The sequence below is a fragment of the Salvelinus namaycush genome, unplaced genomic scaffold (genome assembly GCF_016432855.1).
Source record: "Salvelinus namaycush isolate Seneca unplaced genomic scaffold, SaNama_1.0 Scaffold22, whole genome shotgun sequence".
NCBI classification, from domain to species: Eukaryota; Metazoa; Chordata; class Actinopteri; order Salmoniformes; family Salmonidae; genus Salvelinus; species Salvelinus namaycush.
Window position 1 is genome coordinate 531,747 of NW_024059008.1, and position 25,899 is coordinate 557,645.

The window sequence follows — 25,899 nt, forward strand, 5'->3', positions numbered from 1 at the left end:
AATACTGTGTCTACCAGTATCTAGTGATTCAATATAATACTGTGTCTACCAGTACCTAGTATCTAGTGATTCAATATAATACTGTCTACCAGTACCCAGTATCTAGTGATTCAATATAATACTGTGTCTACCAGTACCCAGTATCTAGTGATTCAATATAATACTGTGTCTACCAGTACCCATTATCTAGTGATTCAATATAATACTGTGTCTACCAGTACCCATTATCTAGTGATTCAATATAATACTGTGTCTACCAGTACCCCGTACCTAGTGATTCAATATAATACTGTGTCTACCAGTATCTAGTGATTCAATATAATACTGTGTCTACCAGTATCTAGTATCTAGTGATTCAATATAATACTGTGTCTACCAGTACCCAGTACCTAGTGATTCAATATAATACTGTGTCTACCAGTATCTAGTGATTCAGTATAATACTGTGTCTACCAGTACCCAGTATCTAGTGATTCAATATAATACTGTGTCTACCAGTACTCAGTATCTAGTGATTCAATATAATACTGTGTCTACCAGTACCCAGTATCTAGTGATTCAATATAATACTGTGTCTACCAGTATCTAGTGATTCAGTATAATACTGTGTCTACCAGTACCCAGTATCTAGTGATTCAATATAATACTGTATCTACCAGTACCCAGTATCTAGTGATTCAATATAATACTGTGTCTACCAGTATCTAGTGATTCAATATAATACTGTGTCTACCAGTATCTAGTGATTCAATATAATACTGTGTCTACCAGTACCCAGTATCTAGTGATTCAATATAATACTGTGTCTACCAGTACCCAGTATCTAGTGATTCAATATAATACTGTGTCTACCAGTACCCAGTATCTAGTGATTCAATATAATACTGTGTCTACCAGTACCCAGTATCTAGTGATTCAATATAATACTGTGTCTACCATTACCTAGTATCTAGTGATTCAATATAATACTGTGTCTACCAGTACCCAGTATCTAGTGATTCAATATAATACTGTGTCTACCAGTACCCAGTATCTAGTGATTCAATATAATACTGTGTCTACCAGTACCCAGTATCTAGTTATTCAATATAATACTGTGTCTACCAGTACCCTGTATCTAGTGATTCAATATAATACTGTGTCTACCAGTATCTAGTGATTCAATATAATACTGTGTCTACCAGTATCTAGTGATTCAATATAATACTGTGTCTACCAGTACCTAGTATCTAGTGATTCAATATAATACTGTGTCTACCAGTACCCAGTATCTAGTGATTCAATATAATACTGTGTCTACCAGTATCTAGTGATTCAATATAATACTGTGTCTACCAGTACCCAGTATCTAGTGATTCAATACTCTGCTGCCTTGTCATAGTCCCAGTATGTAGTGATTCAATATAATACTGTGTGAATGTAGTCAGTAGGATGAGTGGTTTTTATAGTGTTATTAACACCTGGGCATGATTAATACATGTTGGTAAGAGCAGGGCGCTAGCAACGGCAAGGTCGCGGGTTCAATTCCCACGAGGATCAAAAGCATAATATTAAACGTGTGTGCACTCACAAGTGGTGTCAGATCTGAAGGGGATGTGTGTGCTCTGTGTGTATGTGTCCGTCCTTGTGTGTGTCTGTATATGTTGTTCTAATGTGTGTGTGTGTGTGTGTGTGTGTTCTCTCCCCAGCTGCTAGCCACCCTCCTGACCCAGTATGAGAGGTTAAAAGGAGTCCAGTCTTCAGGGGTGATGCTCAACTTCTGGCTGGTGGCCGTCCTCTGTGCTACCGTCACATTCAGATCCAAGATCATACAAGCCATCAACGAGGTGAGAGAGAGAGGTTGTGTGTTAGAGCTGGGACGATGAACCCAGAATTACAGACATAGGCTACCTCTTACTGTGGATTGTTCTAGAACCATAATTTGGGGTGATTTTGCTGCACAATGTTCCTGTGGATTGTTCTAGAACCATTATTTGGGGTGATTTTGCTACACAACGTCCCTGTGGATTGTTCTAGAACCAGGATTGTTCTAGAACCATAATTTGGTCAACAGTAATAGCCTATGCATTATGTTGATTCCTGCTATGAAAGTCTCTGCCTGTCTCTGTTTGGCTGTCGGCTGCTGACTCACTTCCTCTTTCCACTGTGACATGGAGGAGGCAGAGATGCATTCTGAGAAGCATAATCATATGACCGCTGCTCAAAATGCTACTGTGGGAAAAAAAACAGTTCTCAAAGCAACTAGTGGTGTTGTAGTTACAGAGAGTCACAGCGTTCTGGGAGTATTCCAAGTATTTCTCACCTCTTAATATTGTGACCATGGCACCACTTTACAACCGGACTAGGCTGGAGTTAGTTTTGATGAACCCAGGGAGCCGAGCGGTGCGCGCCATTTGCTGTGAATAGACCTACATCAAGTAGCCTAGGCCTAGAGCTGGGAAGTTTCTGTAGGACATTAGTCTACATTTACTGATAGCCATGTAGGCTAACTGTAAATATGTTGTTGCTAGATAGCCTAGTATGCTAATTGATTAATCTAGCAACAACATATTATTAGTTAGATTAGCCTACATGGCAATCTAGCAACAACATCATATTTACAGTTAGATTAGCCTACATGGCTACCTAGCAACAATATCATATTTACAGTTAGATTAGCCTACGTGGCTGCCTAGCAACAATATCATATTTATAGTTAGATTAGTCTACATGGCTACCTAGCAACAATATCATATTTACAGTTAGATTAGCCTACGTGGCTGCCTAGCAACAATATCATATTTATAGTTAGATTAGTCTACATGGTTACCTAGCAACAATATGTCTACAGTTAGTAATCTAGCTTAGTGTTGTGAGGTCCCCCTCCCTCAGGTGGTGAATCATATAGTCTACAGGCCAATATGCACAAAGATGTCAGCCAATTCTCTGAAGAGGCCAAAATAAATGTGATCTTTGTGGATCCTTTCGACAGGTTGCACATCAACCAAGCCTTCCCTGGATATGTTGGATGGAATATTTTCCTTTTTGAATCATAGTCTACCATCTCAGTTGTCTTACCTGGCCCTAGAAACACACGTCTAGAGCCCTGCTCCTGATGTAAAGTAACGGTCCATAAAAACAAAACAAATGTTGTTGAGGACTTTGTTGTTATTGAGAAAAATAATGACATTTTTCGCGATATTACTTTTTATACATATCGCCCAGCTCGTGCAACTCCCCCACAAATGATTTAGTGTAAATGATCACTGATTTATCATATGGATTTCTGTCCACATCACCCAGTTTTAGTTGTGTGTGGTTCAGCCCATGTGTAACAAGAAGAGTCCAGTCTTATGTTATTGCCAGTAAACTGTCTCAGACTTGGAGGTCTATGAAAGAAAGGTCTTTTTTAATAGTGTTTCCATATGTTTCCTCCCAGCCGTCGACGGTGTGTGTGTTCAGATACACAACGTTCTACATCTACTACACACTGCTGCTCATCTCTCTGCTCCTGTCGGCCCTCTCAGACCAGCCTCCTCTCTTCTCAGAGGCATCCAAAGACGCTGTGAGTACACACACACACACACACACACACACACACACACACACACACACACACACACACACACACACTCTCTGGGTGTTTTTGTTATGTCTCTGTGTGTCGGCACATTGTGTTTGTATAAATTAGTGCACGCTGTGTGTGTGTGTTTAGCTGTGTGTGTGTTTGTATGAGTGCTTGCTGTGTCAAACAGTAAATGTTGCGTGACTGTGAGAAGTGTGTGTGGATCTTGCTGTGTGTGTTAAGTGAATGCCAGCTGTGTGTGTTATTGTGCTAGCAACAGGTTTACCAGTTCCCAGGATTGGTTCTCTTGTGTTATTGTTCCACTCCCACAATGGAACTGTCAGACAGTCCAGAGATCAATAACAACATGGATACTGTGTGTGTGTGTGTGTGTGTGTGTGTGTGTGTGTGTGTGTGTGTGTGTGTGTGTGTGTGTGTGTGTGTGTGTGTATGTGTGTCAGACACAGTGTTGAGGGTAACGTGGTTCAGTCTTATATTACTTTCATGAGTAACTAAATAATATTACGATTTAATGTATTCAAATATTGGAATATTGTTTGTTACGTTTTCTAGTAACACTCGCGGTTTCCTCAATGATTCTTGAGCGAGTGGAAAAAGGCTGTTTGGAGAAATGTCTTGACAGCTGTCCATAAAAATGGATAGAGTGCTCACCTCTGATCTTTGCTATTGATCGCTTCTGTGATAGAACAGCCCATAGAGGGCTTCACCGTCTAGCTATCCATCTCTATGCTGTGGTCGCACTGGCAGCTGTAGAGAGAGATTTTGAATGAACAGAAATCTGTACAGAGGTTTAGTTCATATTAAACTGTGCAAGATAACATGCATTTAATAGGCTGACACATCAGTATAGGCTAAAGGGATTTTTCTAACAGAAAACAATCTATTTCTACCTGTGTTTCATTAGTGTCTTTCTCAGCTGGAGGGAACTTCTGACAGCAGACCCTCTGAAATTACTTTACCCCCCCCCCCCTGTCCCAAATGAACCATGATCAAGAAATGATTATTCAAATAGCCTTGTCTTCTCTTTAATGTTGTATGCCTATTCATATAGTTTGTACATTATCATTAAACATTATCATAAGGCATTGTATAGAGACAGGCTTTCAATTTCATGATCAATGCACTGGCAAATGGCTGCAGTAATTGTGGGATTATCAATTGGGACAATTTGTGTGCTATCAAGCCAAAGGAGGAGAATTTGAATGAATTGATTTCGATGGTTGACATTAGAATTGGGCGGTTTCCAGATTGTCTTTAATACCGACTTTGTGCCATCCCGGGATATTCGGTAATACCTAAATACCGGCACTAAACATTCGCTAATACCGGCACTAAACACGAGGCGCTGTTCTTCAAACCCCACTGAGCGTCTGTAATCCGAAAGGTTAGCGATGCTAACAAGTACATGTATAATCCCCCCCCAGTGATCCAGGTGGGATTCTCTGCTGTTACCAAGCGAAGCTTGATTTAGAAAAGATACAAACTACTTAGCTAGATCGTTAGCTACTAAGCTAGCAAACCAAATGCTCAACTGCAGAGCATTTAGCACCATTTAGACAGTTAAGATATCTAGCTGACGAACATTTATCTGTGAATTCCATACGGTAACTAGGTCACCTGGCACGTACTGCACAACAGTGAGTGACTCACAAGGCTCCGGTCTCATCGTTGTGTGCTTGTAAACAAACACCATGTGACTGGGGGACTACCTGTAAACTTCATCATGAAAAATGGATGTGACAGGTAAAATAAAGAACGTAATCTTTTCTCCTAATTTATTGCACTAGTTGACTGCGGATATTTACTTAAAGTATCTACAAAATATTGAAATGTAGTAAAACATTTAAAATAAATAGTTAACAGTATTGATGGTATTGAAAAACCATCCCAGTGGCTATTTCCAAATACCCCAGTATATACGGTATACCGCCCAAACCTACTTGACATTACAGAAAGCTTGGCCGACATTTTCTTCTTCGTAAGTGGATGAAAACGGTGCTTAGCCTACATTTGATGAGTGCAGAAGATGGTGAATGGTTGTGTTGTGTGTCGGCGGGGCTATGGGTGTAGAATAGCTGCCCTATAACCTTTCAGACATAGACCTAAATAAATCACTGAATACATCAGCCTACACCATTTATGAAAGAAAAGTTGTGACCAAGATGTTTCTGATCGGGTCGAAGGTGATTAGTGAATGAATTAGATAATATGTTAGTGGAGTATCTTTGGTAGAGAGGCTCGCCTCCCTCCAACAGTCAAACAAACACTGAGGTTTTCAAAGGAATATATCACTTTACTTTCCATGCAACATAATATTGTAACGTAACACGTTACTTTTGTTACATGTAACTTATAATATGTAATGTATTACTTTACAAGTAACTAATCCAGTCAGCCACGGTCCAGTACTGATCCCACCCCTGGTCAGCCACGGTCCAGTACTCGTCCCACCCTGGTCAGCCACGGCCCAGTACTCACCCCACCACTGGTCAGCCACGGTCCAGTACTCATCCCACCCCTGGTCAGCCACGGTCCAGTACTGATCCCACCCCTGGTCAGCCACGGTCCAGTACCGATCCCACCACTGGTCAGCCACGGTCCAGTACTCATCCCACCACTGGTCAGCCACGGTCCAGTACTCATCCCACCCCTGGTCAGCCACGGTCCAGTACTCATCCCACCCCTGGTCAGCCACGGTCCAGTACTCATCCCACCCCTGGTCAGCCACGGTCCAGTACTCATCCCACCACTGGTCAGCCACGGTCCAGTACCGATCCCACCACTGGTCAGCCACGGTCCAGTACTCATCCCACCCCTGGTCAGCCACGGTCCAGTACTGATCCCACCCCTGGTCAGCCACGGTCCAGTACTCGTCCCACCACTGGTCAGCCACGGTCCAGTACTCATCCCACCACTGGTCAGCCACGGTCCAGTACTCATCCCACCACTGGTCAGCCACGGTCCAGTACCCATCCCACCCCATGTCAGCCACGGTCCAGTACCCATCCCACCCCTGGTCAGCCACGGTCCAGTACCGATCCCACCCCTGGTCAGCCACGGTCCAGTACCGATCCCACCCCTGGTCAGCCACGGTCCAGTACTCATCCCACCACTGGTCAGCCACGGTCCAGTACTCGTCCCACCCCTGGTCAACCACGGTCCAGTACAGATCAATAACAACAGACACTGTATCTGTGTAAACAGTCACCTAACAGATCAATCAAACATCTAGTAATCAATATGACGTCAGTATAACTGGTATAGTAATCAATATGACGTCAGTATAACTGGTCTAGTAATCAATATGACGTCAGTATAACTGGTCTAGTAATCAATATGACGTCAGTATAACTGGTTGGGTGAAAACACACAGATGTGGATGTTATATGTTGACTGTTAAGAGAAAGTTAGAAAGGGTGCATGTTGTCCGTGCGTGCGCGCATGTGTGTGTGTCCGTTCGTGCGTGTGTGTGTGTGTGTGTCCGTTCGTGCGTGTGTGTGTGTGTGTGTGTGTGTGTGTGTTTGTTTCTAACTGTGTGTTCCATCTCCTGCCGGTTGCAGAATCCCTGTCCTGAGATCGGAGCTTCCTTTCTGTCCAGAATCAGCTTCTGGTGGATCACTGGGTGAGCTGTTAGAAGATCAAATCTATTTAAACGTGCCTAAATATTTTAAAATAACTTTTGGCATGGTCTAATTGACTCAACAACCAAAAACACATCTAACTTTAGCTTTCTTAATGAACTGGGGAAAATCAATAGTACTTTCTGGTTGTTTATGGAAGTTAGCTGGTGAACTCATTGATCCTGGGTCGTAGTACACCCCTCTGGAAACAGCAGGAGTTTCTGTTGTTTATGGAAGTTAGCTGGCGAACTCATTGATCCTGGGTCGTAGTATACCCCTCTGGAAACAGCAGGAGTCTCTGTTGTTTATGGAAGTTAGATGGCGAACTCATTGATCCTGGGTCGTAGTACACCCCTCTGGAAACAGCAGGAGTTTCTGTTGTTTATGGAAGTTAGATGGCGAACTCATTGATCCTGGGTCGTAGTATACCCCTCTGGAAACAGCAGGAGTCTCTGTTGTTTATGGCAGTTAGAGGGCGAACTCATTGATCCTGGGTTGTAGTACACCCCTCTGGAAACAGCAGGAGTCTCTGTTGTTTATGGAAGTTAGATGGCGAACTCATTGATCCTGGGTCGTAGTATACCCCTCTGGAAACAGCAGGAGTCTCTGTTGTTTATGGAAGTTAGATGGCGAACTCATTGATCCTGGGTTGTAGTACACCCCTCTGGAAACAGCAGGAGTTTCTGTTGTTTATGGAAGTTAGCTGGCGAACTCATTGATCCTGGGTTGTAGTACACCCCTCTGGAAACAGCAGGAGTTTCTGGTTGTTTATGGAAGTTAGCTGGCGAACTCATTGATCCTGGGTTGTAGTATACCCCCCTGGAAACAGCAGGAGTTTCTGTTGTTTATGGAAGTTAGATGGCGAACTCATTGATCCTGGGTTGTAGTATACCCCTCTGGAAACAGCAGGAGTTTCTGGTTGTTTATGGAAGTTAGCTGGCGAACTCATTGATCCTGGGTCGTAGTACACCCCTCTGGAAACAGCAGGAGTTTCTGTTGTTTATGGAAGTTAGCTGGCGAACTCATTGATCCTGGGTTGTAGTACACCCCTCTGGAAACAGCAGGAGTTTCTGGTTGTTTATGGAAGTTAGCTGGCGAACTCATTGATCCTGGGTCGTAGTACACCCCTCTGGAAACAGCAGGAGTTTCTGTTGTTTATGGAAGTTAGCTGGCGAACTCATTGATCCTGGGTTGTAGTACACCCCTCTGGAAACAGCAGGAGTTTCTGGTTGTTTATGGAAGTTAGCTGGCGAACTCATTGATCCTGGGTTGTAGTATACCCCTCTGGAAACAGCAGGAGTTTCTGGTTGTTTATGGAAGTTAGCTGGCGAACTCATTGATCCTGGGTTGTAGTATACCCCTCTGGAAACAGCAGGAGTTTCTGGTTGTTTATGGAAGTTAGCTGGCGAACTCATTGATCCTGGGTTGTAGTATACCCCTCTGGAAACAGCAGGAGTTTCTGGTTGTTTATGGAAGTTAGCTGGCGAACTCATTGATCCTGGGTTGTAGTATACCCCTCTGGAAACAGCAGGAGTTTCTGGTTGTTTATGGAAGTTAGATGGCGAACTCATTGATCCTGGGTTGTAGTACACCCCTCTGGAAACAGCAGGAGTTTCTGTTGTTTATGGAAGTTAGCTGGCGAACTCATTGATCCTGGGTTGTAGTACACCCCTCTGGAAACAGCAGGAGTTTCTGTTGTTTATGGAAGTTAGCTGGCGAACTCATTGATCCTGGGTCGTAGTACACCCCTCTGGAAACAGCAGGAGTTTCTGTTGTTTATGGAAGTTAGCTGGCGAACTCATTGATCCTGGGTCGTAGTACACCCCTCTGGAAACAGCAGGAGTTTCTGTTGTTTATGGAAGTTAGCTGGCGAACTCATTGATCCTGGGTCGTAGTATACCCCTCTGGAAACAGCAGGAGTTTCTGTTGTTTATGGAAGTTAGATGGCGAACTCATTGATCCTGGGTCGTAGTATACCCCTCTGGAAACAGCAGGAGTCTCTGTTGTTTATGGAAGTTAGATGGCGAACTCATTGATCCTGGGTCGTAGTATACCCCTCTGGAAACAGCAGGAGTCTCTGTTGTTTATGGAAGTTAGATGGCGAACTCATTGATCCTGGGTCGTAGTATACCCCTCTGGAAACAGCAGGCATGAGTTTCTGTTTCTACAGGAAGTGTTAGTGCTGACTGTTTCCTTCCTCTCTCTCTCTCTCTCTCTCTCTCTATCTCTTTCTCTCTCTCTCTCTCTCTCTGTGTTTCTGTCTGTCTGTCTCTCTCTCTCTCTGTGTCTCTCTCTCTCTCTCTGTGTCTGTCTCTCTCTCTCTGTGTGTGTTTCTCTCTGTCTGTCTCTCCCTCTCTCTCTCGCTCATTTTTCTCTCTTTCTATCTCCCCCCTCTCCTCCAGTCTGATAGTAACAGGTTATAAGCGTCCGTTAGAACAGAAGGATCTGTGGTGTCTGAACTCAGAGGACCGCTCTCAGAGGGTCGTCCCTCAGCTCGTACGCCGCTGGAACAACGAGTGCCTGAAGGTCAAAAGGTCAGGAGAACCCACCAGGAACCACACACCTCCACACATACGTGCAGGCATGCACACGCGTACTTGCACATCCTGGCACGTTTGCACTCAGGCAAGGTCAAAAGGTCATGTTCATTAGGGCACACCGTAGCAAAATGTTCAAAGAACAAAAACAAGCTAAATAACTCCTTCTCCCCCCCCCCCCCCCCTTCCCTACCTTTCTCCCAGACCGGAGGAGAAGACTCTGTACTCCCCTAAGAAGGCTCCTCGGGGAGAGAGGAAGGAGGGTGTCCCCGTAGAGGAGTCAGAGATCCTGATTATGAAGACACCTCAGAAGACTAGAGAACCCTCTCTGTTCTGGGCCCTCTGTCTCACCTTCGGACCCTACTTCCTCATCTCTGCACTCTACAAAATCATCCAGGACGTTCTTATGTTCGTGGGGCCGAATATACTCAGGTAGGTGAGATGCTTTTGCCTGGTCTTCTCTTCTAGTGGGGGGGGGGGGGGGGTAGTTGTAGGTGTTTCTGTTCTTGTGGGGGGGGGTAGTTGTAGGTGTTTCTGTTCTTGTGGGGGGGGGTAGTTGTAGGTGTTTCTCTTCTAGTGGGGGGGGGGGGGGGGTAGTTGTAGGTGTTTCTCTTCTAGTGGGGGGGGGTAGTTGTAGGTGTTTCTCACGTGGGGGGGGGTAGTTGTAGGTGTTTCTCTTCTAGTGGGGGGGGTAGTTGTAGGTGTTTCTCTTCTAGTGGGGGGGGGTAGTTGTAGGTGTTTCTCTTCTAGTGGGGGGGGGGTAGTTGTAGGTGTTTCTATTCTAGTGGGGGGGGGGTAGTTGTAGGTGTTTCTCTTCTAGTGGGGGGGGGTAGTTGTAGGTGTTTCTCTTCTAGTGGGGGGGGGTAGTTGTATGTGTTTCTCTTCTACTGGTGGGGGGTAGTTGTAGGTGTTTCTCTTCTAGTGGGGGGGGGGGGGTAGTTGTAGGTGTTTCTCTTCTAGTGGGGGGGGGGGGGGGGGGGGGTAGTTGTAGGTGTTTCTCTACTCTCCTTATCTTAAAGTTACCCTTCAATTCAGGTGGCCAATAATCCACCAGCCTGCTCTCTCTCTGTCGAGACCTTGTGGTTTCACAGCGCCTCAGAATGGAACTTGACTGGAAGTCGATGACAGGAGCCGCGAAAACAGCCGCCGGTTTTAATTGGCTGTCCATCACCATCTATCTCTGTCCATCACCATCTATCTTAACCCTTAGAACCGCCCCCTACATTGTGGACTTCAGAGCGTGAGCAGCTCAAGTGATTGGTGCCGTGTTCAAGTGCTAGTCGGAACTAGGAAACTCTGACATTTCCGACTTGCTAACTGGTTGAGCGTCAGAAAATGTCAGAGTTTCCAAGTCAATTAAGAAAATGTACTCATCTTAGAAATAGTTTTCAAACTTTATTTCCCCCCCCCTGAACTCAGAATCAAGTGGGCTTCCACTAATATGTTCAATACGATACAACAATGTATTTTGATTGCCGATTTTCAAAAATGTTCCGAACCCTTTTCAAGTTCCACTTTGTAGCACGGTGTTACCAGGCTCTATGCGCCAGCAATCCAGGCCTGGGGACGAGGTTAAGTGCCCAGGCACCTGGTGTTGTTAGCGTTGTTTCTGTTGCACACGTGATGGAGTTTGCAAAACAAATGCCCACTGGATTGATGCAGATCATCATGATTCTGCCAGGTAGGCAGATGCTACTTCGTACTTTTTGAATTGAGAAGGTTTTTTGTTAAAGCCTTTACATTTACTTAAAGACGGTTATCATTAGCATCGCTAACGGCTACACACAGGGGTGGACAATACACGGACCGCACACACACACACACACACAGACGGTCATTCCCGTGCCGTTGCCTCTGCAGAAAGTTGCAGGGAATACGAACCACTGATGCATTCTGTTCATTACAATAAACTTCATTTTTTTTCCTAATAAGTTCAAAACATTTTAGTTCATTTCCAAACGTAAAACATATTTGATAGAAGAACCGAAAGTAAGTCATTCTAATACAGGACAGATTTTCCAAGATACAATATCAAAAAAGTACTGTAGTTTGGGTACAACGTGCAACGCTCGTCCTCTCTTTCTCTCGCTCTTGTCATTTCAGCCTGTATGGATGTTTGACCTGTTTTGCTGTGTTCATGTGCTCTTGTCATTTCAGCCTGTATGGATGTTTGACCTGTTTTGCTGTGTTCATGTGCTCTTGTCATTTCAGCCTGTATGGATGTTTGACCTGTTTTGCTGTGTTCATGTGCTCTTGTCATTTCAGCCTGTATGGATGTTTGACCTGTTTTGCTGTGTTCATGTGCTCTTGTCATTTCAGCCTGTATGGATGTTTGACCTGTTTTGCTGTGTTCATGTGCTCTTGTCATTTCAGCCTGTATGGATGTTTGACCTGTTTTGCTGTGTTCATGTGCTCTTGTCATTTCAGCCTGTATGGATGTTTGACCTGTTTTGCTGTGTTCATGTGCTCTTGTCATTTCAGCCTGTATGGATGTTTGACCTGTTTTGCTGTGTTCATGTGCTCTTGTCATTTCAGCCTGTATGGATGTTTGACCTGTTTTGCTGTGTTCATGTGCTCTTGTCATTTCAGCCTGTATGGATGTTTGACCTGTTTTGCTGTGTTCATGTGCTCTTGTCATTTCAGCCTGTATGGATGTTTGACCTGTTTTGCTGTGTTCATGTGCTCTTGTCATTTCAGCCTGTATGGATGTTTGACCTGTTTTGCTGTGTTCATGTGCTCTTGTCATTTCAGCCTGTATGGATGTTTGACCTGTTTTGCTGTGTTCATGTGCTCTTGTCATTTCAGCCTGTATGGATGTTTGACCTGTTTTGCTGTGTTCATGTGCTCTTGTCATTTCAGCCTGTATGGATGTTTGACCTGTTTTGCTGTGTTCATGTGCTCTTGTCATTTCAGCCTGTATGGATGTTTGACCTGTTTTGCTGTGTTCATGTGCTCTTGTCATTTCAGCCTGTATGGATGTTTGACCTGTTTTGCTGTGTTCATGTGCTCTTGTCATTTCAGCCTGTATGGATGTTTGACCTGTTTTGCTGTGTTCATGTGCTCTTGTCATTTCAGCCTGTATGGATGTTTGACCTGTTTTGCTGTGTTCATGTGCTCTTGTCATTTCAGCCTGTATGGATGTTTGACCTGTTTTGCTGTGTTCATGTGCTCTTGTCATTTCAGCCTGTATGGATGTTTGACCTGTTTTGCTGTGTTCATGTGCTCTTGTCATTTCAGCCTGTATGGATGTTTGACCTGTTTTGCTGTGTTCATGTGCTCTTGTCATTTCAGCCTGTATGGATGTTTGACCTGTTTTGCTGTGTTCATGTGCTCTTGTCATTTCAGCCTGTATGGATGTTTGACCTGTTTTGCTGTGTTCATGTGCTCTTGTCATTTCAGCCTGTATGGATGTTTGACCTGTTTTGCTGTGTTCATGTGCTCTTGTCATTTCAGCCTGTATGGATGTTTGACCTGTTTTGCTGTGTTCATGTGCTCTTGTCATTTCAGCCTGTATGGATGTTTGACCTGTTTTGCTGTGTTCATGTGCTCTTGTCATTTCAGCCTGTATGGATGTTTGACCTGTTTTGCTGTGTTCATGTGCTCTTGTCATTTCAGCCTGTATGGATGTTTGACCTGTTTTGCTGTGTTCACTTGCACTTAGAATTATTAGAAATCAGAGTTGTTTTTTTTCTGCCGTCACCAAACGGACCTATTGTTTCAGACTGTCAGAAGAACCCTTGGGGCCTTTTGTGTCCATCTCTCTTGCCGTCCCTACCCACTGACATTTGACCTCTTTTATCATCGTCTCTCAGGCTGTGTCATTGACTTTTGACCCCTGACCTGCTAACCCCTGACCTCCAAACCCCTCAGGTTGCTGATCCAGTTTGTGAATGACTCTAGCGCCCCCTCGTGGCAGGGCTACTTCTACACCGCGCTGCTGTTCGTTTGTACCTGTTTCCAGACCCTCATCCTGCAGAAGTACTTCCATGTGTGCTTCGTCACGGGAATGAGGCTACGCACTGCTATAGTAGGAGCTGTCTACAGGAAGGTAATCACTATTGACTTGACTAGTTAAATAAAGGTACAATTTAAATAAAGGTTTCATTAAAATAAAAATAAAAATATATATATTTTGCTGATCAATTGATTGATTTGATCAGTGATTGATTGATTTGATCAGTGATTGATTGATTTGATCAGTGATTGATTGATTTGATCAGTGATTGATTGATTTGATCAGTGATCGATTGATTTGATCAGTGATTGATTTGATTAGTGATTGATTGATTTGATCAGTGATTGATTTGATTAGTGATTGATTGATTTGATTAGTGATTGATTGATTTGATCAGTGATTTATTTGATCAGTGATTGATTGATTTGATCAGTGATTGATTTGATTAGTGATTGATTTATTTGATTAGTGATTGATTGATTTGATCAGTGATTGATTGAGAGTTAATTTGGCATGATGCTCCACACCGCTACTGATCGTAGGTGTACTAATCAATCAATCAATATTCTGCCGATGATTCTGCCGATGATTGATTGATCTGACTTTTGTCAACCCTTCATTGACCCTTAACCCCTATCTAACCTCTAACCTCTGCCCTCTCCCAGGCTCTGGTGATCAGTAACGCGGCGCGGCGTACGTCTACAGTGGGAGAGATCGTCAACCTGATGTCGGTCGACGCCCAGCGCTTCATGGACCTCGTCACCTACATCAACATGGTCTGGTCTGCTCCTCTACAGGTCATACTGGCCCTGTACTTCCTGTGGCAGGTACGCACCAAAGATCTTTAAATAAACCAAGAGGTCATACTGGCCCTGTACTTCCTGTGGCAGGTACGCACCAAAGATCTTTAAATAAACCAAGAGGTCATACTGGCCCTGTACTTCCTGTGGCAGGTACGCACCAAAGATCTTTAAATAAACCAAGAGGTCATACTGGCCCTGTACTTCCTGTGGCAGGTACGCACCAAATATCTTTAAATAAACCAAGAGGTCATACTGGCCCTGTACTTCCTGTGGCAGGTTCGCACCAAATATCTTTAAATAAACCAAGAGGTCATACTGGCCCTGTACTTCCTGTGGCAGGTACGCACCAAATATCTTTAAATAAACCAAGAGGTCATACTGGCCCTGTACTTCCTGTGGCAGGTACGCACCAAAGATCTTTAAATAAACCAAGAGGTCATACTGACCCTGTACTTCCTGTGGCAGGTACGCACCAAAGATCTTTAAATAAACCAAGAGGTCATACTGGCCCTGTATTTCCTGTGGCAGGTACGCACCAAAGATCTTTAAATAAACCAAGAGGTCATACTGGCCCTGTACTTCCTGTGGCAGGTACGCACCAAAGATCTTTAAATAAACCAAGAGGTCATACTGGCCCTGTACTTCCTGTGGCAGGTACTCACCAAAGATCTTTAAATAAACCAAGAGGTCATACTGGCCCTGTACTTCCTGTGGCAGGTACGCACCAAAGATCTTTAAATAAACCAAGAGGTCATACTGGCCCTGTACTTCCTGTGGCAGGTACGCACCAAAGATCTTTAAATAAACCAAGAGGTCATACCATACTGACCCTGTACTTCCTGTGGCAGGTACGCACCAAAGATCTTTAAATAAACCAAGAGGTCATACTGGCCCTGTACTTCCTGTGGCAGGTACACACCAAAGATCTTTAAATAAACCAAGAGGTCATACTGACACTGTACTTCCTGTGGCAGGTACTTGTTACTAACTGGGAGGGATCTGGATAGCATTTTGATGGAGCAAGTAGACACATTTCAAGCTAAGGAGTGAGGTTCTGAATCCAACTCTGTTACATACGCAGCAGAGACAGTCGTTATCTTAACAAGTTCTCAATGGTTTGTGATGTCATGTCCTGTGTAGAACTTGGGTCCGTCGGTGCTGGCTGGCGTGGCTGTAATGGTTCTGATGGTGCCAATCAACGGTGTGATCGCCATGAAGACCAAAACATACCAGGTACCTCTCTGACCCCTTATTCACAACATACCAGGTACCTCTCTGACCCCTTATTCACAACATACCAGGGACCTCTCTGACCCCTTATTCACAACATACCAGGTACCTCTCTGACCCCTTATTCACAACATACCAGGTACCTCTCTGACCCCTTATTCACAACATACCAGGTACCTCTCTGACCCCTTATTCACAACATACCAGGGACCTCTCTGACCCCTTATTCACAACATACCAGGGACCTCTCTGACCCCTTATTCACAACATACCAGGGACCTCTCTGACCCCTTATTCACAACATACCAGGTATCACTAGAGATGTAGCAGAGATGTAATAGACATGTAGTAGATATGTAGCGACACGTAACGGAGTTGTTGCAGCGATGTAGCAGAGATGTAATAGCCAGCGTTGTGATCACCAGGTAGCTCAGATGTAATAGCCAGCGTTGTGTGTTGTGATCACCAGGTAGCTCAGATGAAGAGTAAAGACAACCGCATCAAGCTGATGAACGAAGTTCTCAACGGCATCAAGGTATCTTATCACATATCTTTTGACATGAGGTTTATATACTGTTGGAATTTGTATCACATTTTATGTATGTTTCTGCATGTCACGGTCAAATACTTCAGATTCCAGTTCTTTCAGCGTTTCCTCTAGTCTGGCTGGAGTGCCAGATGGGCTGGGTTTGCAGTTTGGGGTTTATTAAGCCAGACAGACACAGCCAGACGAGCTGAGACCGACACAGCTGTACGAGCTGAGACCGACACAGCTGTACGAGCTGAGACCGACACAGCTGTACGAGCTGAGACGGACACAGCTGTACGAGCTGAGACGGACACAGCCGTACGAGCTGAGACGGACACAGCCGTACGAGCTGAGACGGACACAGCCGTACGAGCTGAGACGGACACAGCCGTACGAGCTGAGACGGACACAGCCAGACGAGCTGAGACGGACACAGCCAGACGAGCTGAGACGGACACAGCCGTACGAGCTGAGACGGACACAGCCGTACGAGCTGAGACGGACACAGCCGTACGAGCTGAGACGGACACAGCCGTACGAGCTGAGACGGACACAGCCGTACGAGCTGAGACGGACACAGCCGTACGAGCTGAGACGGACACAGCCGTACGAGCTGAGACGGACACAGCCGTACGAGCTGAGACGGACACAGCCGTACGAGCTGAGACGGACACAGCCGTACGAGCTGAGACGGACACAGCCGTACGAGCTGAGACAGACACAAATTTGATCAATGTTTCTGAATATGTACCGAGATGTTCAAATAAACCTGAACCTAAACCTGAAACTGAACCTAAACCTGAAAATGAACCTAAACCTGAACCTGATCCTTAAGGTGTTGAAGCTGTATGCGTGGGAGCTGGCCTTCAAAGACAAGGTGTCAGCCATCAGAGAGAGCGAGCTCCGTGTCCTCAAGAAGGCTGCTTACCTGGGGGCAATATCCACCTTCACCTGGGTCTGTGCTCCCTTCCTGGTGAGTTACAGAGACGAGTAGACACACACACACACACACACACACACACACACACACACACACACACACACACACACAGATGCTCACACTCACTCTTACATGGGCACTTGGTCCACCTATGTCCCATCTTACTGACATAAATATTTAACATTGTCTTTGATTGTCTCTACCCTCCCCTCAGTGTATGTGATGATATTTAACATGTATTTCCCCTCCCATCCCCCAGGTGGCGCTGTCTACGTTCAGTGTATGTGATGGTATTGTTATATTATGATATTTAACATGTCTTTCCCCTCCCATCCCCCAGGTGGCGCTGTCTACGTTCAGTATATGTTATGATGTTATATGATATTTAACATGTATTTCCCCTCCCATCCCCCAGGTGGCGCTGTCTACGTTCAGTGTATGTGATGGTATTGTTATATTATGATATTTAACATGTCTTTCCCCTCCCATCCCCCAGGTGGCGCTGTCTACGTTCAGTATATGTTATGATGTTATATGATATTTAACATGTATTTCCCCTCCCATCCCCCAGGTGGCGCTGTCTACGTTCACAGTGTATGTGATGATAGATGAGAGGAACGTGCTGGATGCTCAGAAGGCGTTTGTGTCTCTGGCTCTGTTCAACATCCTGCGTTTCCCCCTCAACATGCTGCCCATGGTCATCAGCAGCATGGTCCAGGTAGGTGTGCTGATCAGGTCTGGACAGCAAATCAATCGATCAAATAATCTGTCTACAAATCAATCAATATGCAATTCAATCAAATCAGTCACTGTATTCATCTATCAATCAATCAATCAATCAATGTATCAATAGAGTAAACAGTATACTAACCAATTAACTCCAACCAATCAGATTCCATCTAGTTGATTAATTCATTAACATGTAGCATATGGTCATCCTCAGTGTGGATCAGATACGTGCTGAGGGCTGTACTGCAGATCACTCTATGGCTCCGTTTACACACGCTGCCCAATTCTGATATATATTTGTTCCCTAATACTTTGTTTGACCAATCAGATTCAGCTCTTGCCAATAATTGGGCAAAATATCAGATTTGGCCAGACACACACACACACACACACACACACACACACACACACACACACACACACACACACACAGACACAGACACACAGATTCATATGCTGTACAGACCGGTGAGCTGTACCATGCTGCTGGTGACCAGGAGCAAGATATTGATCAATAAATCAATGATTCAGCCTGGTGGCGCAGGTCAGTATGGTATATCAGTTAGTCAATCGTCCAATTAAGTAATCAATCAATCAGTTGGTTAATAATGAATGAATCCATCAACCGAAGTTGATCATTGTCATCATAGGATCATTACAAATCATGTCCAATATAGTATTGATAGTAATGGAATGATATATATATATATATATATATAGTCATGTCCAATATAGTATTGATAGCAATGGAATGATATATATACACTGCTCAAAAAAATAAAGGGAACACTTAAACAACACAATGTAACTCCAAGTCAATCACACTTCTGTGAAATCAAACTGTCCACTTAGGAAGCAACACTGATTGACAATACATTTCACATGCTGTTGTACAAATGGAATAGACAAAAGGTGGAAATTAAAGGCAATTAGCAAGACACCCCCAATAAAGGAGTGGTTCTGCAGGTGGTGACCACAGACCACTTCTCAGTTCCTATGCTTCCTGGCTGATGTTTTGGTCACTTTTGAATGCTGGCGGTGCTCTCACTCTAGTGGTAGCATGAGGCGGAGTCTACAACCCACACAAGTGGCTCAGGTAGTGCAGCTCATCCAGGATGGCCCATCAATGCGAGCTGTGGCAAGAAGGTTTGCTGTGTCTGTCAGCGTAGTGTCCAGAGCATGGAGGCGCTACCAGGAGACAGGCCAGTACATCAGGAGACGTGGAGGAGGCCGTAGGAGGGCAACAACCCAGCAGCAGGACCGCTACCTCCGCCTTTGTGCAAGGTGGAGCACTGCCAGAGCCCTGCAAAATGACCTCCAGCAGGCCACAAATGTGCATGTGTCTGCTCAAACGGTCAGAAACAGACTCCATGAGGGTGGTATGAGGGCCCGATGTCCACAGGTGGGGGTTGTGCTTACAGCCCAACACCGTGCAGGACGTTTGGCATTTGCCAGAGAACACCAATATTGGCAAATTCGCCTTTGCAAGGAGGAGCACTACCAGAGCCCTGCAAAATGACATCCAGCAGGCCACAAATGTGCATGTGTGAGCATATGGTCTCACAAGGGCTCTGAGGATCTCATCTCGGTACCTAATGGCAGTCAGGCTACTTCTGGCGAGCACATGGAGGGCTGTGCGGCCCCACAAAGAAATGCCACCCCACACCATGACTGACCCACCGCCAAACCGGTCATGCTGGAGGATGGTGTAGGCAGCAGAACGTTCTCCACGGCGTCTCCAGACTCTGTCACGTCTGTCACATGTGCTCATGTGCTCAGTGTGAACCTGCTCTCATCTGTGAAGAGCACAGGGCGCCAAAGGCGAATTTGCCAATATTGGTGTTCTCTGGCAAATGCCAAACGTCGTTTGGGGACCGGGGAGAAAATCCAATAAAGACGTTTAGGGACCGGGGAGAAAATCCAATAAAGACGTTTAGGGACCGGGGAGAAAATCCAATAAAGACGTTTAGGGACCGGGGAGAAAATACAATAAAGACGTTTAGGGACCGGAGAGAAAATACAATAAAGACGTTTAGGGACCGGGGAGAAAATACTATAAAGACGTTTAGGGACCGGGGAGAAAATACAATAAAGACGTTTAGGGACCGGGGAGAAAATACAATAAACACGTTTAGGGACCGGGGAGAAAATACAATAAAGACGTTTAGGGACCGGGGAGAAAATACAATAAAGACGTTTAGGGACCGGGGAGAAAATACAATAAAGACGTTTAGGGACCGGGGAGAAAATACAATAAAGCAACTTAAAAAACGGGGAAAGATGTTCTGTTTAAATGTCCAAATGACATCAGTTTGACTGGTTGTAAGGAAAAAGTAAGCTGTGAAAACGACCCAACGTGTTTCTGATAAGACTTCAGTTGGGCTTCGAGATATATTTTATGTGGTTGAAATACTATCAGCTTTTATGACGCTGATGAAGATAGCACCTCTACAGACGGTAACTAACTCAGCATTGCATTCTCTCATGATGAAGACAGCACCTCTACAGATGGTATCTAACTAGTATAGCATTCTTTCATGATGCAGAAGAATAAATCATATTTCTCTCCTGTTCCCAAGTCCACATTTTGCCTACATTTGATGTATTATTTTACTGTAAGAAAAACTGAATTCTGCTGGAGTTGGGCTATTATTAAGGGTAAAGCCCTATTCACATGGGACTAGTGTTACTACAGAACGTTGGTTATGTATTTATTATTAAGGATAAAGCCCTATTCACACGGGACTAGTATTACTACAGAACGTTGGTTATGTATTTATTATTAAGGATAAAGCCCTATTCACATGGGACTAGTGTTACTACAGAACGTTGGTTATGTATTTATTATTAAGGATAAAGCCCTATTCACACGGGACTAGTATTACTACAGAACGTTGGTTATGTATTTATTATTAAGGGTAAAGCCCTATTCACACGGGACTAGTGTTACTACAGAACGTTGGTTATGTATTTATTATTAAGGGTAAAGCCCTATTCACACGGGACTAGTGTTACTACAGAACGTTGGTTATGTATTTATTATTAAGGATAAAGCCCTATTCACACAGACCTAGTATTACTACAGAACGTTGGTTATGTATTTATTATTAAGGATAAAGCCCTATTCACACAGGACTAGTGTTACTACAGAACGTTGGTTATGTATTTATTATTAAGGATAAAGCCCTATTCACACAGGACTAGTATTACTACAGAACGTTGGTTATGTATTTATTATTAAGGATAAAGCCCTATTCACACGGGACTAGTATTACTACAGAACGTTGGTTATGTATTTATTATTAAGGGTAAAGCCCTATTCACACGGGACTAGTATTACTACAGAACGTTGGTTATGTATTTATTATTAAGGATAAAGCCCTATTCACATGGGACTAGTATTACTACAGAACGTTGGTTATGTATTTATTATTAAGGATAAAGCCCTATTCACACAGGACTAGTATTACTACAGAACGTTGGTTATGTATTTATTATTAAGGATAAAGCCCTATTCACACAGACCTAGTATTACTACAGAACGTTGGTTATGTATTTATTATTAAGGGTAAAGCCCTATTCACACAGGACTAGTGTTACTACAGAACGTTGGTTATGTATTTATTATTAAGGATAAAGCCCTATTCACACGGGACTAGTATTACTACAGAACGTTGGTTATGTATTTAATATACCGGAATGTCCGTATTCCAGACGGACGATTAGGACGGGATAAGTTTTTTCCAAACTGCCCCCTGTAATTCTTTATTTTTGTCATTCTATAAATTGTCCAGGTGATAACAGGCTACGCTGGTAACTCCAGCGATAACAGGCTACACTGGTAACTCCAGCGATAACAGGCTATACTAGTAACTCCAGTGATAACAGGCTACACTGGTAACTCCAGTGATAACAGGCTACACTGGTAACTCCAGTGATAACAGGCTACACTGGTAACTCCAGTGATAACAGGCTACACTGGTAACTCCAGCGATAACAGGCTACACTGGTAACTCCAGCGATAACAGGCTACACTGGTAACTCCAGCGATAACAGGCTACACTGGTAACTCCAGCGATAACAGGCTACACTGGTAACTCCAGCGATAACAGGCTACACTGGTAACTCCAGCGATAACAGGCTACACTGGTAACTCCAGCGATAACAGGCTACACTGGTAACTCCAGCGATAACAGGCTACACTGGTAACTCCAGCGATAACAGGCTACACTGGTAACTCCAGCGATAACAGGCTACACTGGTAACTCCAGCGATAACAGGCTACACTGGTAACTCCAGCGATAACAGGCTACACTGGTAACTCCAGCGATAACAGGCTACACTGGTAACTCCAGCGATAACAGGCTACACTGGTAACTCCAGCGATAACAGGCTACACTGGTAACTCCAGCGATAACAGGCTACACTGGTAACTCCAGCGATAACAGGCTACACTGGTAACTCCAGCGATAACAGGCTACACTGGTAACTCCAGCGATAACAGGCTACACTGGTAACTCCAGCGATAACAGGCTACACTGGTAACTCCAGTGATAACAGGCTACACTGGTAACTCCAGTGATAACAGGCTACACTGGTAACTCCAGTGATAACAGGCTACACTGGTAACTCCAGTGATAACAGGCTACACTGGTAACTCCAGTGATAACAGGCTACACTGGTAACTCCAGCGATAACAGGCTATACTGGTAACTCCAGCGATAACAGACTACACTGGTAACTCCAGCGATAACAGGCTATACTGGTAACTCCAGCGATAACAGACTACACTGGTAACTCCAGCGATAACAGGCTACACTGGTAACTCCAGCGATAACAGGCTACACTGGTAACTCCAGCGATAACAGGCTACACTGGTAACTCCAGCGATAACAGGCTACACTGGTAACTCCAGCGATAACAGGCTACACTGGTAACTCCAGCGATAACAGACTACACTGGTAACTCCAGCGATAACAGGCTATACTGGTAACTCCAGCGATAACAGGCTATACTGGTAACTCCAGCGATAACAGACTACACTGGTAACTCCAGCGATAACAGGCTACACTGGTAACTCCAGCGATAACAGACTACACTGGTAACTCCAGCGATAACAGACTATACTGGTAACTCCAGCGATAACAGGCTACACTGGTAACTCCAGCGATAACAGGCTACACTGGTAACTCCAGTGATAACAGGCTACACTGGTAACTCCAGCGATAACAGACTACACTGGTAACTCCAGCGATAACAGACTATACTGGTAACTCCAGCGATAACAGGCTACACTGGTAACTCCAGCGATAACAGGCTACACTGGTAACTCCAGTGATAACAGGCTACACTGGTAACTCCAGCGATAACAGACTACACTGGTAACTCCAGCGATAACAGACTATACTGGTAACTCCAGCGATAACAGACTATACTGGTAACTCCAGCGATAACAGGCTATACTGGTAACTCCAGCGATAACAGACTACACTGGTAACTCCAGTGATAACAGGCTACACTGGTAACTCCAGCGATAACAGACTACACTGGTAACTCCAGCGATAACAGACTATACTGGTAACTCCAGCGATAACAGGCTACACTGGTAACTCCAGCGATAACAGGCTACACTGTGCTAATGTCATATAGCCTGAAATAATATAAGACAACCTCCATGTAGCCTAAATTGCACAATCAAGGGATTGCTTCTATTTATTCAACCCGCCCTTCAGCCAACCAACCAGCCACCCGCCCTTCAGTGGCACACCTGCCCTTCAGCCAACCACCCGCCCTTCAGCCGCCGCCCTTCAGCCAACCACCCTTCAGCCAACCACCCGCCCTTCAGCCAACCACCCGCCCTTCAGCCAACCACCCGCCCTTCAGCCAACCACCCGCCCTTCAGCCAGCCACCAGCCCTTCAGCCAGCCGCCCGCCCTTCAGCCACCCGCCCTTCAGCCACCCACCCGCCCTTCAGCCGCCGCCCTTCAGCCACCCGCCCTTCAGCAAACCACCCGCCCTTCAGCCGCCGCCCTTCAGCCAACCACCTGCCCTTCAGCAAACCACCCGCCCTTCAGCCGCCGCCCTTCAGCAAACCACCCGCCCTTCAGCCGCCGCCCTTCAGCCGCCGCCCTTCAGCAAACCACCCGCCCTTCAGCCGCCGCCCTTCAGCCGCCGCCCTTCAGCCACCGCCCTTCAGCCGCCGCCCTTCAGCAAACCACCCGCCCTTCAGCCGCCGCCCTTCAGCCAACCACCTGCCCTTCAGCCAACCACCTGCCCTTCAGCCAACCACCTGCCCTTCAGCCAACCACCCGCCCTTCAGCCACCCGCCCTTCAGCCACCCGCCCTTCAGCCGCCGCCCTTCAGCCAACCACCCGCCCTTCAGCCACCCACCCGCCCTTCAGCCACCCACCCGCCCTTCAGCCAGCCACCCGCCCTTCAGCCAACCACCCGCCCTTCAGCCAACCACCCGCCCTTCAGCCACCCGCCCTTCAGCCAACCACCCGCCCTTCAGCCACCCGCCCTTCAGCCAACCACCCGCCCTTCAGCCACCCGCCCTTCAGCCACCCGCCCTTCAGCCGCCGCCCTTCAGCCAACCACCCGCCCTTCAGCCACCCACCCGCCCTTCAGCCACCCACCCGCCCTTCAGCCAGCCACCCGCCCTTCAGCCAACCACCCGCCCTTCAGCCAACCACCCGCCCTTCAGCCACCCGCCCTTCAGCCAACCACCCGCCCTTCAGCCACCCGCCCTTCAGCCAACCACCCGCCCTTCAGCCACCCGCCCTTCAGCCACCCGCCCTTCAGCCGCCGCCCTTCAGCCACCCACCCGCCCTTCAGCCACCCACCCGCCCTTCAGCCACCCACCCACCCGCCCTTCAGCCAACCACCCGCCCTTCAGCCAACCACCCGTCCTTCAGCCAACCACCCGCCCTTCAGCCAACCACCCGCCCTTCAGCCAACCACCCGCCCTTCAGCCAACCACCCGCCCTTCAGCCACCCGCCCTTCAGCCGCCGCCCTTCAGCCAACCACCCGCCCTTCAGCCACCCACCCGCCCTTCAGCCACCCACCCACCCGCCCTTCAGCCAACCACCCGCCCTTCAGCCACCCACCCACCCGCCCTTCAGCCAACCACCCGCCCTTCAGCCAACCACCCGCCCTTCAGCCACTCAATATTTAATGACCCTAAACCCATCCGCCTGCAGATATAACTGCGGGGACTGCGGGTTATGAATCAACCCGCGCATCACTAATATGCATCCTCTCCCTGCTGTCTCCTCCCTCCATCTCTGTCTCTCTTTCTCTCTCCCTCCATCTCTGTCTCTCTTTCTTTCTCTCTCCCTCTCTCCCTCCCTCCATCTGTCTCCCTGTCTCTTTCCCTCTCCTTCCCTCCATCTCTCTGCAGGCCAGTGTTTCTATGAAACGTCTGTGTGTGTTTCTGTCTCATGAGGAGCTGCAGGAGGACAGTGTGGAGCGCAGGGCTGTAGCAGGCTGTGAGTCACATATGTACACACACACCCACCCACAGAGTGAGAAACACACACACACACACACACACACACACACACACACACACACACACACACACACACACACACACACACACACACACACACACACACACACACAGAGTGAGAAACACACACAGACAGAGTGAGAAATACAGGCAGAAAGGTCATCCCAGCCTCTGTACCAGATGCTGTTTGATGTGTTAGTCTTTGATGAGGCTTCAATACTCTCTCTCTCTACTCACTTCCTGTTCCTCTCTCTTTTATGTCTTCCTCTGTTCCCAGCCTCAGACAGTATCTCCATTGAGGACGGGGTGTTCAGCTGGTCTAGAAACGACGCCCCCACTCTGAAGAGGTATTGCTCAAAGAAGAGTGTTGTCCTATGTTATGTATTCATCCCCTCTCTTGACTCTGTTACTTTCATGTCAGTTGGAGGCTTACTGCACATTCTATTACTGTAGTATACATACACACAGCCTCTAACTCCT

The 25,899-nt window shown here is 46.0% G+C and overlaps 1 protein-coding gene across 1 annotated transcript in view; it reads left to right on the forward strand.

Moving 5' to 3' along the window:
• Positions 1 to 25,899, forward strand: part of LOC120038425 (multidrug resistance-associated protein 1-like) — a 72,003-nt gene that overhangs the window by 12,428 nt on the left and 33,676 nt on the right. The window contains exons 4-16 of the mRNA XM_038984192.1: positions 1,689 to 1,826; positions 3,419 to 3,544; positions 7,126 to 7,187; positions 9,588 to 9,719; positions 9,927 to 10,154; positions 13,593 to 13,770; positions 14,343 to 14,504; positions 15,621 to 15,713; positions 16,180 to 16,245; positions 17,075 to 17,212; positions 17,751 to 17,897; positions 25,309 to 25,396; positions 25,697 to 25,766. Coding sequence (XP_038840120.1) covers positions 1,689 to 1,826; positions 3,419 to 3,544; positions 7,126 to 7,187; positions 9,588 to 9,719; positions 9,927 to 10,154; positions 13,593 to 13,770; positions 14,343 to 14,504; positions 15,621 to 15,713; positions 16,180 to 16,245; positions 17,075 to 17,212; positions 17,751 to 17,897; positions 25,309 to 25,396; positions 25,697 to 25,766 — 1,628 coding nt within the window. The remainder of the gene's footprint in view (positions 1 to 1,688; positions 1,827 to 3,418; positions 3,545 to 7,125; positions 7,188 to 9,587; positions 9,720 to 9,926; positions 10,155 to 13,592; positions 13,771 to 14,342; positions 14,505 to 15,620; positions 15,714 to 16,179; positions 16,246 to 17,074; positions 17,213 to 17,750; positions 17,898 to 25,308; positions 25,397 to 25,696; positions 25,767 to 25,899) is intronic.